This window comes from Convolutriloba macropyga, chromosome 1 (assembly GCF_964194025.1).
Source record: "Convolutriloba macropyga chromosome 1, txConMacr16.3, whole genome shotgun sequence".
Lineage (NCBI taxonomy): Eukaryota > Metazoa > Xenacoelomorpha > Acoela > Convolutidae > Convolutriloba > Convolutriloba macropyga.
Window position 1 is genome coordinate 35,122,846 of NC_134468.1, and position 16,599 is coordinate 35,139,444.

Sequence of the window (16,599 nt, forward strand, 5' to 3'; positions counted from 1 at the left end):
AGGTGAATGTTGGAATCCTACTCTTTCCTAAAAAGCAATGAATGTTGGAATACCAATAGAATAATTGCAAATTCAACAGCGATTAATGAAAATTTCCTTGATTTTAGAAATGCAAAAAAATCAAAAGATCAAAAAATTGCAAAACTTGGTAAAAATGGAAAGATTTTATCATCGATTTTTCATGAATTAGTGAACGAGTTTCGTTTTTTGTTGAGCTATGTTTTTAGAAGTTTTTTCTTATCATTTTAGACATTATCCAAATATTGCAAATTTTGTATAAAAAATTTTCATCTAATGAATTGGTGAACGAGTTTTAACTTTTTCTCACGCTTATCACCTAATTCTCTTTTGAAAATTGCTGCCGCTATTGCGGCCAGAAAATAGCTATTGCCGCCAGAAAATAGCCGCAATAGCTGCGTAGATCTGCAGTCTAAACAAAAACAGTTCAAGAAAAACCAAAAAATTACTCTTTTCATTAAAGGATGATATGTTATTTTTTTGACAGAATATGTATAGGTTAAAGCTGCCTCTATTAGCTGCTCTCAAATAATCTTCATTTAGAGTGAAACACATTCACTTGACCTTATCTCTTTGAATTAAAGTCATTTTTGAGAGTGAGGTAAGTCAAGTGTGACCAAAAATTTAATCACGCGAATGAACAAAAACACTCGCATCACTAAGAGTGAAAAATTACGTCACACCGGCACTTCAGTTAAAACTGCATGAACAAAGGGAAAAAGGCAGATTTGAAGTGGTTGTGACGCCATACGTTCGTAAACAAATCGGGAAAAGAAAATAGCCGGAATAATTCCGGATTCGACTCGAAGAATAAAATTGACCATGCTCGCTGACCTGATGCACCTTCTACAACATAGCTGGCAAATTTCCGGAAATTAGCCACCGTTGACTCTCTTGACGCACATTGTGATTGAAATAGAAAAGAAAAAAATTGAGAGATAAAAATTGACAGAACTTCTCGAAGTTTCCTTTTTATTTGGTGTGTAAATTCTGCATATTGTTCAGATTCTAAAAGTACACTTAATTCAACTTCTAAATTAAAGGCTCTTAAGTATAATACTAATGCCAGCTAGCAATCGCTTTAATGAACTTTAATAACCTAAGGCACTATGACTTAATGACAGGGCTAAATGTTTATCCCGTTTCTTTTGATTTTGTTCTTTCGAATTTCACCGTATTCCCTAAATTACGTAATTCAAAACGCGGAAAAATTTAAACTCCATTCAATTGAAACAAAGAGTGATGTTAAGTCAGAAGTCAAGCGTGAAAAACGTGACTTATGTAAACCGAAAAACGTGATCATTGGGCAAAGCGAATTAAAAGGAGAGCGCCTAAAAAATAGCCACTGAGAGGCTGACGGCGGCTTGTAATAAAAATACAACGAATTTTGAGACAACTACAGGAAAAAACGTAAAATAACTAACTGACAAAAACTGATATTTCATCTGCAAAAACTTAAATTTTTTGCAACTCAAAAGACCAGGTAATACAGGTAGTTTGCAACTAAATATTAATAATTGACAGACACCGCATGAAATGAGTTCATCAAGATAAAACCGAGGAAAGGGAATGAAATGATGACGGACAAAGCCGAAAAATAAAATTCTGAAATTCACTACAAATGCTAAATGCAATTTCCGAACCATTAATTTGATTAATCTGAGAAAAAGTTAGTTACTTTCTTTCGTACATCAGTTATATTGCCAATACTTGACGGAGGAGTAATAAACAAAGACAAGATGAACAAAAATCTGAAAAATTAAGACAATTGTTGAATTTATTTAAGCGAAGTACCCTGCTTAGCTTTGAAGATTCTTCCCAACCATTATTCGGCGAAAACTTTTTATACTGCTGGATCAGTCCCTGCTCCATATAACAGTAGAAAAATATCAAACGACTATTGCAAACTGCCAAGAACAAAAACCTGAAATTAAAAAAAATTTATTTGAGTGAAAAGTGCCATGTCTAGAAGTGAAGGTTAAGAAGAAATAGTAACATTTTTAAAATCATAGAAAAATCAGGAAGAGTTTGCTCGCATTTAGCAGCAAAATTGCTCGAATTCTCTTCAACAAAAACATTGCAAATTAATTAACAATCAAAACGAAAGATGACCAAAACTGCTAGAACAAATTATTTCAACCAAAACTCCGCAAAGCCTAAAAAATGAACAAAATTGCCAAAAAAACCTAAAACAAAGCAAAATGGTTTAAAAAAATAGCTAAAATTTGAATCAAATTTGTAATATTTGCTTCAGATGGTGAAAAATGCTTCCAAACACAATAAACTAAAAATAAACTACCAGTTTAGATAATTGTGGAAAAAAAGCATTTGAGGGAAAAAATTGGAGTGAACTGTTTTGAAAAAGCCGCATGTGATCGAAATATTTTGCTCGCTTAAAGAAAATTCTTGCACACCTAAGTTTCTCGCTTCCTTTCAGAAACGATATGAACAAACAATCACTCTTTCTTCTCTGCTCTTCGATTCGTTCAGCTGTTTGACCTAAACATTTGATTTGCAAATGCGGCATTGACTTTTACATCCCGTTCCAAATACATTCCAAACATTAGCAATAAAAAAAACATAGCTGGCAGATTGCCAGAAAGTAGCCGCAATAGCTTCATAGATCTTCAGTCTCAAAAAAACAGTAAAAAAAGCGGACCAAAAATTCGTCTTTTCATTGTAGGCTGATATGTTATCCTTTGATTAAAAATCTGTATAAGTTTTGCCGCCTCTATTAGCTCCTCTCAAATAACCTTCATTTAGAGTGACACATACCCATTTGATCTTATCTCTTAGAATTAAAGTAAATAAAGGTCAATTTCAAAGAGAGGAAGTCATTTTTGAGAGTGAGGGAAGTCAAGTGTGACCAAACATTTAATCACGCGAATGAACAAAAAAAAACTCGCTCCACTAAGAGCGAATAATGACGTCACGCATGCACTTCAGTTAAAATTGCATGAACGAATGAACAAAAAGCAGATTTAAAGTGGTTGTGACGTCATATGAACGTAAAAATTGCGACGACGAAATAAATAACCCAAGAGAAGGCCAATAATAAAGAGAAAGCTGTCGCTGTGCGGCTATTAATAAGTATATTAATTTATTTAGCAAAAGTTTATCAAAAACATTGCACGGTCATTCTTCTGTCTAAACGAAAAATTTAAAAAACGATTACAGAGATTCGCGAAATTAAAGTACTTTGCACAACAATTGTCAAAATATAAAAATAATACAAACATTAAAATTGTAATTAAGAAACAAGTTTTCATTGAATTTCCAAGATTAAACGTCAAATAAATAAATCAATTTTTAATAACAAAATTAGACAACTGGCTGTTAACAGAAGCTCTTTTTCTACTAAATTGTTTCTACTAAAGCTGCTATATACACTGATTTCTCAGAAAAAACTCCAATCAAGGTCCAAAAATAAAGAACTTAGTGAAAAAATCCAAAAATTAAACAATGAGAAAAATAAATGTGTCCATTTTACACTTGAAAAAAATTATTAGACTCTGCAAAAATTTGTATATTAATTTCAGAAAGCTACATATTAATGCAGCATCAATCGAAAATTATTTCTACAAAAAGCCAAATTCGAAAACTTTGGTTAAAAACAGAAAACTATTTTTAACCGAAGTTTAAAAAAGTGAGACAAATGGAAGAAAAAACGGCTAAAACTGGTTATCTATATGCGGCATTCTGTCAAAAAACTTTTCCAAGCCGAAGGGTCATTCACTGACCGAAGCGCAGGATCAAAAAACTTCTCTCAGAAAAATTAGTTCACACGGCAATTTTACTCTTTCGCTTTTAGGCCAAAACACCGTGTGAACGAATAGTACTTCAGGTTTAAAAAATTCTTAAGAAAGCCAATACTCCTCTTCGAGTCGTAAAAAGAACCAAGAGAAGGCCAATAATAGCCCCAGCTATCGCTGTGCGGCTATTAATAAATTATGCATCCGTACGTTCTTGAAAATAATATCAACCTTTTGATTCGGCCGAGTTGGTCAGCCTGTTTGCACTTCTTCGTAGGGCATCTGGTCTACGCGGTGGTTTCACTGGAGTCACAATACCTTCAACTCTTGACAACCTCACTGTAGAGTTCTGCCTCAGCAGCTTGAGAGCGCTCACAGGCGACAGATATTCATTTGGATCACTTTTCTCCAGGGCTGGTTGGTTAGCAGTAGATTCAAGTGGTATCTCTAAAAAATCTTCAATTTCACCATTAATACAGATAAGCGTTTTCCAGTATTGTTACCGTTCTCCTTCAACTTACAAGCCATCACGTTTCCCAAAAAATGGCATAACGGAACGTCCATTCAATTTTAAATACAATTTAATCGGAAATTATTCTTTCGAAACACGAAAGACGATTAACTTGCTCTTTGACTTAATCATTAGTCAACAATTTGTCCAATATTGGGCCATAGATGTGCTGAAAACCTTACAGCTTTCAAAAAAATTTTAGCTTTCAGCCAATTGGTTGCCTTTTTTCACTTACTGACATAAACCTGAAACGCATAAAAACCTCAATTTCTGATATTTCAACGTGTAAGACTGTTGAGAGAAGAATGAATCATCTGAGGACATAATCTCCCTTAAGGTGTCAAACAATGTTTGACAGTAAGCAAACTTAGTTCAAATTTGCTGTAAGTTTAGTTAAAACTGAGCCAATTTTTTACGATGCGTGTTTTGCATGAAATAACCTTAAAAAGTGCCAAATTCTTCGGAAAGCTAATTTCTGTAACAATTTTGGTACATCCGGCTCATCTCGAGCATAAACATACACTGAAGACGAGTTGACACCTCAATTCGGGATTGCAAAAAAACGTATTCAGGAACGCTTTAAAAAGTACCTGCAGTTACTTGAACGGTCCTCGATTTGTCATTTCTTATATCCACCAGACCCAATTGATTAAGACAATCATCTAACAAACAAACTTCGCTCTTCCGACCAGCAGTTTGATCACTCCGATTGCCGCGTGCCTCCTTTAATTCCAGCCGATCATTGCAACCGGTTCCTTCAGCAATGTTGGCACTATTTTTCTCAGCTACTGTTATAGATTTTTTGCTGATATTCGGGTGTTTATCCGTGTTAACTATATCGCTTCTATTTAGTTTTTTCAATCTACCACGTGTCTTGCCGTCATGTTGCGACAACGATCGTGGTATTTTACTGGCCAAAGCCTCCTCCATCATAAACGTGTAAGACCGTTGAGAGAAGAATGAATCATTTGAGGACATAATCTCCCTTAAGGTGTCAAACTTCAAATCGGCCCTGGTGCTGGAAACGGCCACATCCTTTTGCTGTAGACGTCTGCCTCTGTTATTGTCAGCTCCCCTCACGTGAAATTCTGATGGAGTTGTGATCAAAAGGTAAAAGTGATGGTGCATCATAGCATACTGAAGAATACGTTTCGCAGCTCGGAAACTTCCACACTGAATTGTCACATCTAAAATTACAAACCAATCGCAAAAATTCGCTTGGGGCACAACCTGAATAGCTAAATCCATTGTATTGTTGCAAAACCCGTTCTTAGTAACGCTATCAAAGATTATAACAATATTACATATCTTCAAAACCTTATACCTAATTTTAGAGAGGTTTTCGACCACCACCTGTCTACCTAAGGTTTCTATGTAACTCATTACCGCCCCATATACTGCTTGCAAACAAATGGCATGTGGTTAGCTATGGTTGTTGTTGTAGCTGTCGCACAGAGCTGCAATTCAGGTAACTTTGGCGGGATACAGGCGCTTATTGCCGTTTTTAACTAGTACCCTAGTTACATTTGTATCATAATAACAATAGATATATAAGTAGTAGTGTGTGACTGCCTATCCACAACTTGCTTGTGGAAAGGCGAGCTTTCTGCATCTAGGCCATAGTGAATGACATGCGGTCCCCAGGTCAGGGGACCAGGAGGCGCATCGTCAACATCAGGGGAAAAGGGCAAGGCAGATTATTCTGTGCAGTGTGGTCGTGTAGGACTGATGATATTAAGTCCACCCATTCGGCTACCTCTACTGGTCTTTCACACAAGTCGATCACTTTCAGGTCTGTGCTGTTCTTACCGCAGTTGAAAATGTGGCTTACATCATGTGGTGCCACTTCACATTTGACACAGCGGTTATCAACTTTACTACAGATCCTACTCAATTAAGATCAGGGGACAGTATCCAGTTCTCAGTTGTTAATCGGATACGTGCAATTCATGACCGCCTTTGTTCTTCTGCTATCTTTGGTTGAGGTGTTCCTAGTTGCTTGTTGTCTTTGTTCAAATGAGTATGGACCTTGTGTCGGTGGATACTTTTGAGCGCATTTTTGTATTCTTTGAGATTTAATTGTTCTTTATTGTTTGTGTGTTGTTTCACGAGGTCCCTATAAGAACCATTTAGTGTCGCTCTCATGGGACGAAAACTGGTTGTAGAGGTTGTTTTATGATCAGCACGATGGCTCTGGTAGCTGCTGGCTAGAAATTGCTCAGCTAACATTTCTATGTGAGCTTTAACAGTCAGCATTTGCATTTCACCCTCACTGTGTAAGTCATTGATGTCAGACATTTTTACACAGCCAGTAATTGTGCGAAGAGCAATGTTTTGTTGCGTTTGCAGGTGGTTCCAGTTTGTATAGCTGAATGTGGAAGCCCAAATGGGAGCAGCGTAGTTCAGGATACTCCGACCGATAGCTTTGTAAGTCACTGAGCGTGTTCTTTTTGTGCAGCCCCATTCGCTACCAGGTCGTAGAGTATTGTGTCTGTATAAAGAGGAGGTGAACGTCCCTGTGTGCCTGAATATTTCAGGGGAGAACTCAAACAGTCAACGCTCCCCTTATACAGACGCAAAAATCAATCGAATAGTACTACTATTAGTACCGAGCCCGGCTGTTTCAGAGAGGCAATCTGAATATATCTAAATTGCCCCCATTGCTAATGCATTTATGTCTACTCACCAAATTCGGTAAACATTAACCTTAGAAACTATTAAATCTTAAAACTCCTTAATGCTCATAGGCTTTATCAGTTTACCCTGTTTCTGACAGCGAATTATCAAATAAGCCGGACGCAAAAACGATAGAGCATACAAACTAATGCAAAATACTATTATGACAAATAATTGCAAATGTCATAGCCATGTACCAAAACTCACTACCATCTTGTTCAGTTGTACCAACCTAACTACCTCGCAACCATAAGCTCCAGGAAAAAGCAAAAAAAAAATTCTCTATCTTATGCTTGAACAGTTAAATGCGAGGAGCGCTGAAGGAACACAGAAATCTTCGCTAGAGGAACTATCAAAATACAAACTCAGAAATCAAGGCAAAGCTTGTTCTTATTATATGGCTATAAGGGCCATTCAAATTTTCTTCCGCTCTCAAACAAACAAATATACAAACAAAAAATATTCTGAGCAACGATGTAAATCAAATTATTGCAGAGGTGTTAACAAGAACAATATATCGACTTCAACAACCACTAACATCCAGTGGCACAAAATGCTTAAATAAATCGAGGTTTCGAAAATATTAAAATATTTGTTTTCTTAGACAGCAATCGATTGAAAAAAGGGCAAAAATAAATTAGGCACTAACAAAATTTTTAAAAAACGCGGAACCTGAAATTGGGACAATCTTTGCATTCTCCGGTTTGAAATAATCCAAATTACGCAAGCTTAATATAAAATCAATTATTGATTTACGTCTATATAAACCAGAATCAGTTGGAAAACCTTTTGATTGAGCAAAATATTCCCAAACCTAAACACCAACCTCGTGAGCTCAAATTGTCTTACAACTAAAACAATTTGAGTTTGTGAAGTACTCATTTCAGGCCAGTCTCTGCTAATCTTAAAATGAGTGAAGCTAGGAACAACCGTTTTCTAGAAAAGGCCAAGAAATGAAAAGACTGAGCAGCTCAGAATTGTCGCATTTTGATCTTGACCATCTAGCAAATTTTCATATATCAGACCTATATTTCAGACCTATATATATTTAATGTCTTAGTCAATTCTATATAATACAAACTCAGCAGAGGAAATTCGCCAAAGATCTTCGAAAGAATAGACATCAACATCAAATACAGTCGAAGCAACTTTGAGGAAATTCGCCAAAGATCTTCGAAAGAATAGACATCAACATCAAATACAGTCGAAGCAACTTTGAGAAATTCCCTTCTTCACAGCAGTAACATACAAAGACGAGTAAGGTCGGGCAAAATACTCTCAAACGACTGGCGGCGGCTAGCTGCGGCTTAAGTAGGCAAAAACAAATATCTTCAAAGCCTTTCTTTACATTATTAAGTTTCGCATAAAGTTTACAAATGCCTGATGACGACACAACAACAGTACCACTAAATGCCTGCCGTAGTCTGAGCTGTAATCTGGTGCTATCAGATCATTAGTAAAAAAATAATTAAGCGTCCTGTTTGCCTATTTCATAGCAAAAACTGCATTTTCTTCGCTTTGCATTTACCGATGCAATACAAGTTTTTCATTTGTCTTCGTTTCATAACCCGGGTCGAGGTTTGGTGGTGAATTTTCGCAAGAAATGCGGTGAAAAAAAATAATTTTCACCGCGTATTTCTTACATCTTTTTGCGGTGAATGCGGTGAATCGCGGTGAATTATTTTTTTTCACCGCGTTCTCAGTATTCTTACTAAAAAGAATCGTTCCCACACGGGTTCGATCCTCTGACCTCCTGCATGTCTTCAGCTGCTTACTCCACTGCCCCAACTGTCACTTATTACCTTGGCATTTCTCGTGAATTTAAATCATATTGAGTAAACGTTGGAAAGCAAATGCGGTGAATTTTTGTAAGAAATGCGGTGAAATGTGGTGAATTATTTTTTTCACCGCATTCACCGCATTTCTTACATTAATTTGCCATAACAGTCTATGCGGTGAATTTTTGTAAGAAATGCGGTGAATTTGGTGGTGAATTTTCGTAAGAAATGCGGTGAAAAGCGGTGAATTATTTTTTTTCACCGCATTCACCGCAATCACCGCATTTCTTACAAAAATTCACCGCATTCACCGCATTTCTTACGAAAATTTACCCAAAAACCTCGACCCGGGAATGAGCATCTGGTTCCAATTGTAGAAGACCGCTTGGAAAACCAATTTAATGGACATTGGTTACAGCTTTCAATTCAAAAAAGAAGTTGTCTCAAAGCTCATAGCTTGTTCATATATGAAATTTAAAAAAGATATCATGAACGAAGTCCCGAAACTTTTCAAAATAAAAAGACTGATTAACTTTTTCTGAGTCTTCAGCAGGGGTGCCAATTTGTTTTTACCGATTGATTAGTACATAAGTCCATATTCGAGTTTTGCTGTGATTTTACTGTTGAAAACTTTGTCACCGCAGTAATAAATATTTTATTGAACAGTTATGTTGTATTTCATCTGTCAGTCCGCACAAACTTCTTGTTAACTCATCCATGTGTGTTGTGGAAGAAAATTAATTGTCACTTGCTATGCCATAATATTTATATACAATCGTTCGTTGTAATTCAGTGATGTTTAGAAATCTAGTGTCACTTTTATCAGGGATCCACATAGCTTTAGATTTTTCCAGGTTAACCGAGAGATAGTCTTTTTCGAATCATTGCTTCAGATTACTAAGAGACGCACTAACTTCCGAGCCCCTTAAGTTTTCTTGTCCGAAGAAAGTACCCTCGCATCATCAGCGAATAATTAAGGCACTGAGTTAGTAAGAACAAAATGGATATCATTAACATAAAATAAAAAGATAAGCGGTCCAAAGACCAAACCTTGAGATTTCCATTGCTCACTTTAATATATATTGATGAATCATTTCCCAATTTAACTTTTTGTAGGCGATCTTTCAGATAACTTCCTAGACAAACCAAACACGTTCCACTATTACCTACTTTTGATAGTCTCTCCATAACCGATAGCTTAATTGAGGGGCGTGAGCATATCTGGTAAATATTGGATTAAATGACAAAAATTGCTTGCTCTATTCCCAGTTTAGAAACGTATCCAATCTAATAGGAACAATAACCGTGATCATTCACAACTCACTTCAGTTTTTGTTTTCAAAAAAATTTGCCGCAATCGAAATGAAAAATGGTCGAACTCATTAAACAGTTCAGTAGTGATGTTTGCTTTGCTTCGGTGTCTTTGTTCCGACCCCACTTGTTGGGGGAGGAACTATATACTCAAATGGGTTTTTTTGTTCAGACAATTTTGGCCGATCGATATATTCATCGTAGAGAAATGTGAGTGGTATCATTAAAACGCTCGTCCAGCGTAGAATTGGGAAGTAAAAAGATTTTTTCAAATTTCGTACTCTTCGAAGAGTTATCGAGGCTTAAATTTAGGCGAATATTTCGCTAAATTGCGTTGTTTCTGATCACATTCTCTTGTAAATTAAGAAAAACTTCAAATTAAGATTTTTGCTGTAAAAATATTAATTCATGATTACATTTCACGCAAATAAAAGGAACAATTTTGCATTCTTAATTGAAGAAAATGCTAGTTTCCGTCTCATGGGTAAGTTTACTATAAAAAAAACGGAATTCTATTTGGCAGCTGTTTTTTAGAAAACTTTTTGCATTTTTTTGGTTTTTAAAGTCACTTTTCAAATAGAGATTCCGTTAATGGCGAATCTCACTTACAGTCAAATGAAGCCCAATGAACAAAAAAGACGTTTTCTAGGAATCGCTCTTGTTTTCTTTTAGCTTCTACTCTGAGTTTCCGTAATTTCTAACGAAATTTTGAATTCTTTTCGAGATTCTACAAAATTTTAGTAGACCTATGTCATAGACTCGTTGACTAAAAGTGCAATAGTCTTCCTAATGAGCATTAGGTGTACCTATCTAGTGCTTTGAGTAGACAGCTAATGGCTGTAAGACATTAATATTAATTTTTCAATATTTTTTTGAAAACTAACCGGCCTGAAACATAATTTTTTGAACTGTAAGTCATTTTCAGTAATCACAGGACCTCCTTCCTTTCTACTGAAAATTGTTTGGAACTTCAAACAAAATTAGTTTGGATAGCGATTTTAACTTCTAACTATTGGTTTTATGACTTCCATGCCACGAGTTATCATAATTTTTTTTTTATTTTTTGATACTATTTTCATTATTTTGGTTCCTTTTGAATTCTTATAACATTATCGTAACACTGATAGTTCCCATTTGCTTAGAGAAGTTGTTCAATAGATCACAGAGGAGGTTTTCAGGGAAAAGCTTATGGTTTAAATGGCTTCGCAACTTTCTTCTCGCACCTTTCTATTGAAATTTTGGTTTTTGCCTGTATTTGTTGTTGTTTATATTATCATAAGACTTATTGTGATGTTTAATTGATGACTTATGAATGACAAACAACATAGTCTTCCCATCGAGGCATGACTCTTAGCCTATAGACTTTTTATGGGTTTACGTTGAAAGCTATTGGAATTAATGGCGTTGATATCTCGTGTTTTTTTTTCAAAAATTTCGTGGTTTTTATATAATTGTTAATATTTGTTGATTTTTTTAAGTCAAATTTTTAAAAAAGAGAAGCATTACCTTGCTATGCAAAAAAATTGAAAAGAGAAAATTTTACTTTAAAAATTATCTTTTTCGGTTTTTTAGCATATTCGCGTAATAATAGATCCCAAAGAGTTTCAAATAAGTTCCGAGTGAATAGTTCAGCAAAATTATAGCTGATTTAGTGAACTTAACAATTGAAATAAGAGAAACAATATTCAGAAAAAAGCTAATGATTTTAATGGCTTCAATAATTTATGTTTTCGCAATTCGTTTATGCTTTTTTTTTAGTTTTTCTACAACTTTAGTTCGTTTCTATGGCTTAGTCTGAGCAAATACAAGCCCTTTTGTAATGAATTATAGCAAGTTTTTAAAAAATTACTTTGTTAAAGGCTAAGGGTTTGAAGTCGTTTGAAGTTATGAGACGTTTTTTTAAAATGTTGATTGATTTTTGAGTTTTGCCTCATTATTTCTTTTTGACAACATTTCACCTTGTCCCATTAAGGAAAAATCATATCTGCCGCGTAGTTAAGAAAAAATAAGTTTGTGTAGCTAAGGTTTTATCTGATTGCATTTTTGCGTTGTTACTAGGTGCTTTTCAATTTAGATATAGAGTTTTTGCCGCGAAATTTTTGTTTGCGCTGATTTTGTTGTTTATTTTTTCTCGTAGTCTTTTTAATGGCAGATCTTGTGAGCGCTGTAATGAGGCATAACATCATGTAATTCAATTAGTAGTTTGGGTATGTAAAGATTTTTTAAACTCAAATCTCTATTCGATTATCTCTTCATTTGGTTGACAATTAAGTCAATGTCGATGAGCTGAGGTCGGAACATCATGTGCGGACGCACATTAACGAGCCTCCTTGTTTCTTATCTAGACTTAGCTAATTAAACTGTAAAAATTATCCAGTACAAAGATGTAACAATCCACAACAAAATTGCCTTGAGGTACTTTATATAGTAAGAGCCATTTGAACGCAAAAGACCATTCAATGCTAAATACAACGAGGCAGACCCTTTTTTCTTTGAAATTATTCTTCAATTATGCACCACATATGGTCATAGCATGATAACAATAAAATTTCCATTCAGAAATGAACAAAAACACCCAATATGACGCCATTAGTCTCAAGAAATCAAAGACAAAATTTGAACAAACGGAACTCCATTTGATAGACAGGATTGAGCAAACCACAACACCGGCTGATTTCATACTTACAAACCAATTGAAATCAGATTGGTAGAACTTAATCTCAATAAAACGAAGTGACCTCAGATATGGACGGTTAACAAAGGGAATCAATCTTTATGGAAACATTATGTAGATTTGTTCAATCCGATGAAAAAATTTGGCTATAGATTGATATTTGCCATACCATAACATCTTAAAAAACATAGCAGGCAGATTGCCAGAAACTAGTCGCAATAGGTTCGTAGATCTGTAGTCTCAAAAAACAGTAAAAAAAAGGCAGACCAAAAAATTCGTCTTTTCATTTAAGGCTGTTATGTTATATTTGGTTAAAAATCTGTATAAGTTTTTGCTGTCTCTATTAGCTGCTGCTCTCAAATAGCCTTCATTTAGAGTGACACATACCCATTTGATCTTATCTCTTAGAATTAAAGTAAATAAAGGTCAATTTCAAAGTGAGGAAGTCATTTTTGAGAGTGAGGTAAGTTAAGTGTGACCAAAATTTAATCACGCGAATGAACAAAACATAGCAGGACAAGTCCTGACGTACAATTCAAAGAATTTTTCATTGACTAAACAAAAAAACTAGACCTAGAACGGACTATGAATTAAATGAGAAAATCATTTTTTTTAAAAATCAGATAAAAAATAAGAAAAAACAGAAAATCAATGTCAAAGTGCAGCATGTAAACACAAAAAACCACTAGCGAGAAAAGAAAAATTAATTCAAACAAAAACTAGGCCTAGAAGGGCTGTGAATGTATTGGAAAAACCATTTAGAAAAAAAATGATCCAGAAACTTGATAAAACAGTAAAAATCAAAAAGAAATTTCCGCATGTGAACAAAAAAACTACAAGCGAGAAACCCAATTTTTGTTCAAACACCGTTCGTTTTCTCACTCTTCTTTAAAATTAGAGCGAAAAAAATTCACGCCGCAAAACCACTCGCTTTTTCGCCATTTCCTGTTTTGGCGTGACCAAAATCACTACAAAAATTTGACTTCAAAAATGATGAAAATGTGTGGACAGATCTTAAAAAAAACGACAGCGCCCCAATACAATTCAAATTCTTTGAATTGTAAAAATTCTTTGAATTGTAAAAAACCAAGAGCACCGCAATATAGCTCCGCTCAGCTTACAGCTTTGCAGCTATAAAAGTCATGCTTGGGTAATTTTGCTCAGCAATCTTGCTAAGCCGAGAATATTTCTGGGCTCACGCATGATCCAGCAACAATATGATTCTTTGTCATTGAAAGACCAATTGAACTCCAATAACGTAGAATAAACAACGTTTACTGAAATTAACAGAAGTTTCTCGGCAGATCTCTTTCCTAAAACAATTAAAACAGAAAAACCTTGCATGATAAGTAAATTATCATCATTTTGAATCTTTATTAGCATCAATTTCATTCATAACATATTGCATAATGCGCTTTTATAATCGTTTCACGACCGCAGACACTCACTTCAGCAATGAGAGTCTGCCGTCTTTCTCAGTCGAGAAATTTCAAAGTAAAAATCAAAGAGAAATTTCCGCATGTGAACAAAAAAAACTACAAGCGAGAAAGCAAATTTTTGTTCAAACATCATTTTCTCACTCTACTTCAAAATTAGAGAGAGAAAATTTCACGCCGCAAAACCACTCGCTTTCTCACTCCACTTCCTGTTTCGGCTTGACCAAAGCACTACTCCAATCTGACTTCAAAATTTATAAAAATGTGTGAACAGATCTTAAAAAAAAGACAGCGCCCCAATACAATTCAGATTCTTTGAATTGTAAAAAACCAAGAGAAGGCCAAGAATAGCCTCAGCTATCGCTTCGTGGCTATTAATCAACGATTTAAGTATTATAAACTTTTCTCCTCGTGACGACTAAAACAACGGAAAACTTGAATGAACTACAATTGGACAAATTGTTATACGACCAGTTAAAGACAATTTCAGAAAGATGCAGACTAAATACAAAAACTGAAAAAAAAACAATTCTAAGAAAATACTAGAAAATACAAATTTATAATAGACCCATTTAGATTAAACCTATTATTTAAGATTTACCAATTTTAAAAAGACACTTGCCTTGTTAGGTTCTCAGACATTTGTGTCTAGAATAGGAAAAAGAAGAACAATTGGAAAAGATCTCTTATTAAATGTAGATATGTTTTCTTGAATAATTGTTATCTATGAGTTTTTTCTAGTAAGTAGCATGCTGCACAGATGGGCAATTCTGGTTAACTGAATATAATGACACAAAATTCGTCCATGCACATACAAAGAAAATTTATTTTTTTCACTTGAAGCAATTTAAACATTTCTGAAAAAATTATATTTACTGCTTGTTATCGTTAAGTAAGAAGAACACTCGAAAATGTCATATCCTGTCAATCAATGTTAAATCTGTCGATCCGTTTTTAGTACTTATAAACAAGTCATACTGTTTAAATTGATCTGTTTTTGATGTTTCTCTTTACTGTTGACCTTACGCTCTGTTCATTAAACTATCAGACTGTCAAAAGTGCGATCAACTTCCGACCTTAAAAATAACTAAGGCAACAAAGGCAGTTAGATTTTTTCAATTACTGGCCAATCAAAACTCGTTATTAATTATTCAAAGAATCTAATGACATCAATAAACACAATTAACATTACTGACTAACGTCGGTCGAATTGCTCTCAAACGACCGGCAAGCGTGTTGGCATCGGTAGTACCCAGCTGAGGCTCAGAGAAACTTACATTGGGAGAGGGGGGGTTCAGCGCAACAGGAGGGGGAGGGGGTACTATCAATGCTAAAACTCATTAGAGATGTTAACTCAGACTTATAAGAACAACGTTCAAGTAGCGGGCATCCCAAATTGGGCATTATGGGTTTATCCCCGTTTCCATTCTGATTTCGTTTGTTAATAATGATTCTGTTAACTTTTGATTGCTTTGCCGAGCAACGGCTATTTAAAAGCACTTTGAGCAGAATGAGGAAGAATGAAGCTAGCCTAGAGAAGTTAAAATATTTCACACAAAATGCTGAACAAGCTACGAACCAAGGCAAAGCTAAAAATTTTCTTCGACGAAGTAAAAAAGAAATAGGAGTGCTATAATAGCCAGATGAGAAGCTGAGGGCGGCTATTCATTATATATATACTTATTCTGTCAAGCTATATAATGTCATATCAGCATTGATCAGTCCCTCAAAAGCAATTTATTTGTAGCGAGCGGTAGTAATTCAATACTTCAATACGACAATCTCTGATTATCTTTAAGAATCTAATTACCGAAATACTTATCTGCAGTTTGTCCGACGAAAAAAATATCGTGTGTGAACAATTTTAACATAAAATTAATTGTTTACTTTATCGTTTTGTTTCATTTTTAGCAACACGTAGGGTGGAGTTTCTTATTGCAGGTCACAAAATTGGTATACCTTCGTCAAAATGGCGGCTCATTATATGTAATCACTTATACTTCCATTTTGCTGTTTTTAGTTTGCATTTATTTTCGTATAAATTCAATGTAGAATTTGAGAAATCCTACTTTTCTCACAAAAGTGTAGCAATTGGAAGTGATAGAGTTTGAATGTCAAAAATCGGTTTCCTACAAATTGTTAGTACGGATGTTGGCTTGCGATTCAACGCTATTCCGCGAATAGCATATATTGCGAACAAAAACGGGAGGACGCAGAAGTTGAGCAGGGGCAATAATGATTTTCTGAGGGGGACCGAATTTATAACAGTTGTTTATCATCCGGTATTTACCTCAGTGTGATGAAACTTGGTAGGGAGCAAGTACACACTCGAGGTAAGTTCCATTGTGTTTACTTTTGGGGAATTTGTTTTATAGATACCATTGAGGAGACTTTAAAACTTCCAAAAAAGGCTTAAGTTCTTGAGTTCATAGTTTGACCGATT

The 16,599-nt window shown here is 35.0% G+C and overlaps 1 protein-coding gene across 2 annotated transcripts in view; it reads right to left on the reverse strand.

Moving 5' to 3' along the window:
- LOC142338241 (uncharacterized) overlaps nucleotides 1–16,599 on the reverse strand; it is a 70,471-nt gene that overhangs the window by 9,704 nt on the left and 44,168 nt on the right. For both annotated transcript variants that reach the window (XM_075387918.1, XM_075387910.1), the window contains exons 3-4: nucleotides 4,872–5,468; nucleotides 4,002–4,217 (exon numbers count right to left, since the gene is read on the reverse strand). In XM_075387918.1, coding sequence (XP_075244033.1) covers nucleotides 4,002–4,217; nucleotides 4,872–5,468 — 813 coding nt within the window. The remainder of the gene's footprint in view (nucleotides 1–4,001; nucleotides 4,218–4,871; nucleotides 5,469–16,599) is intronic.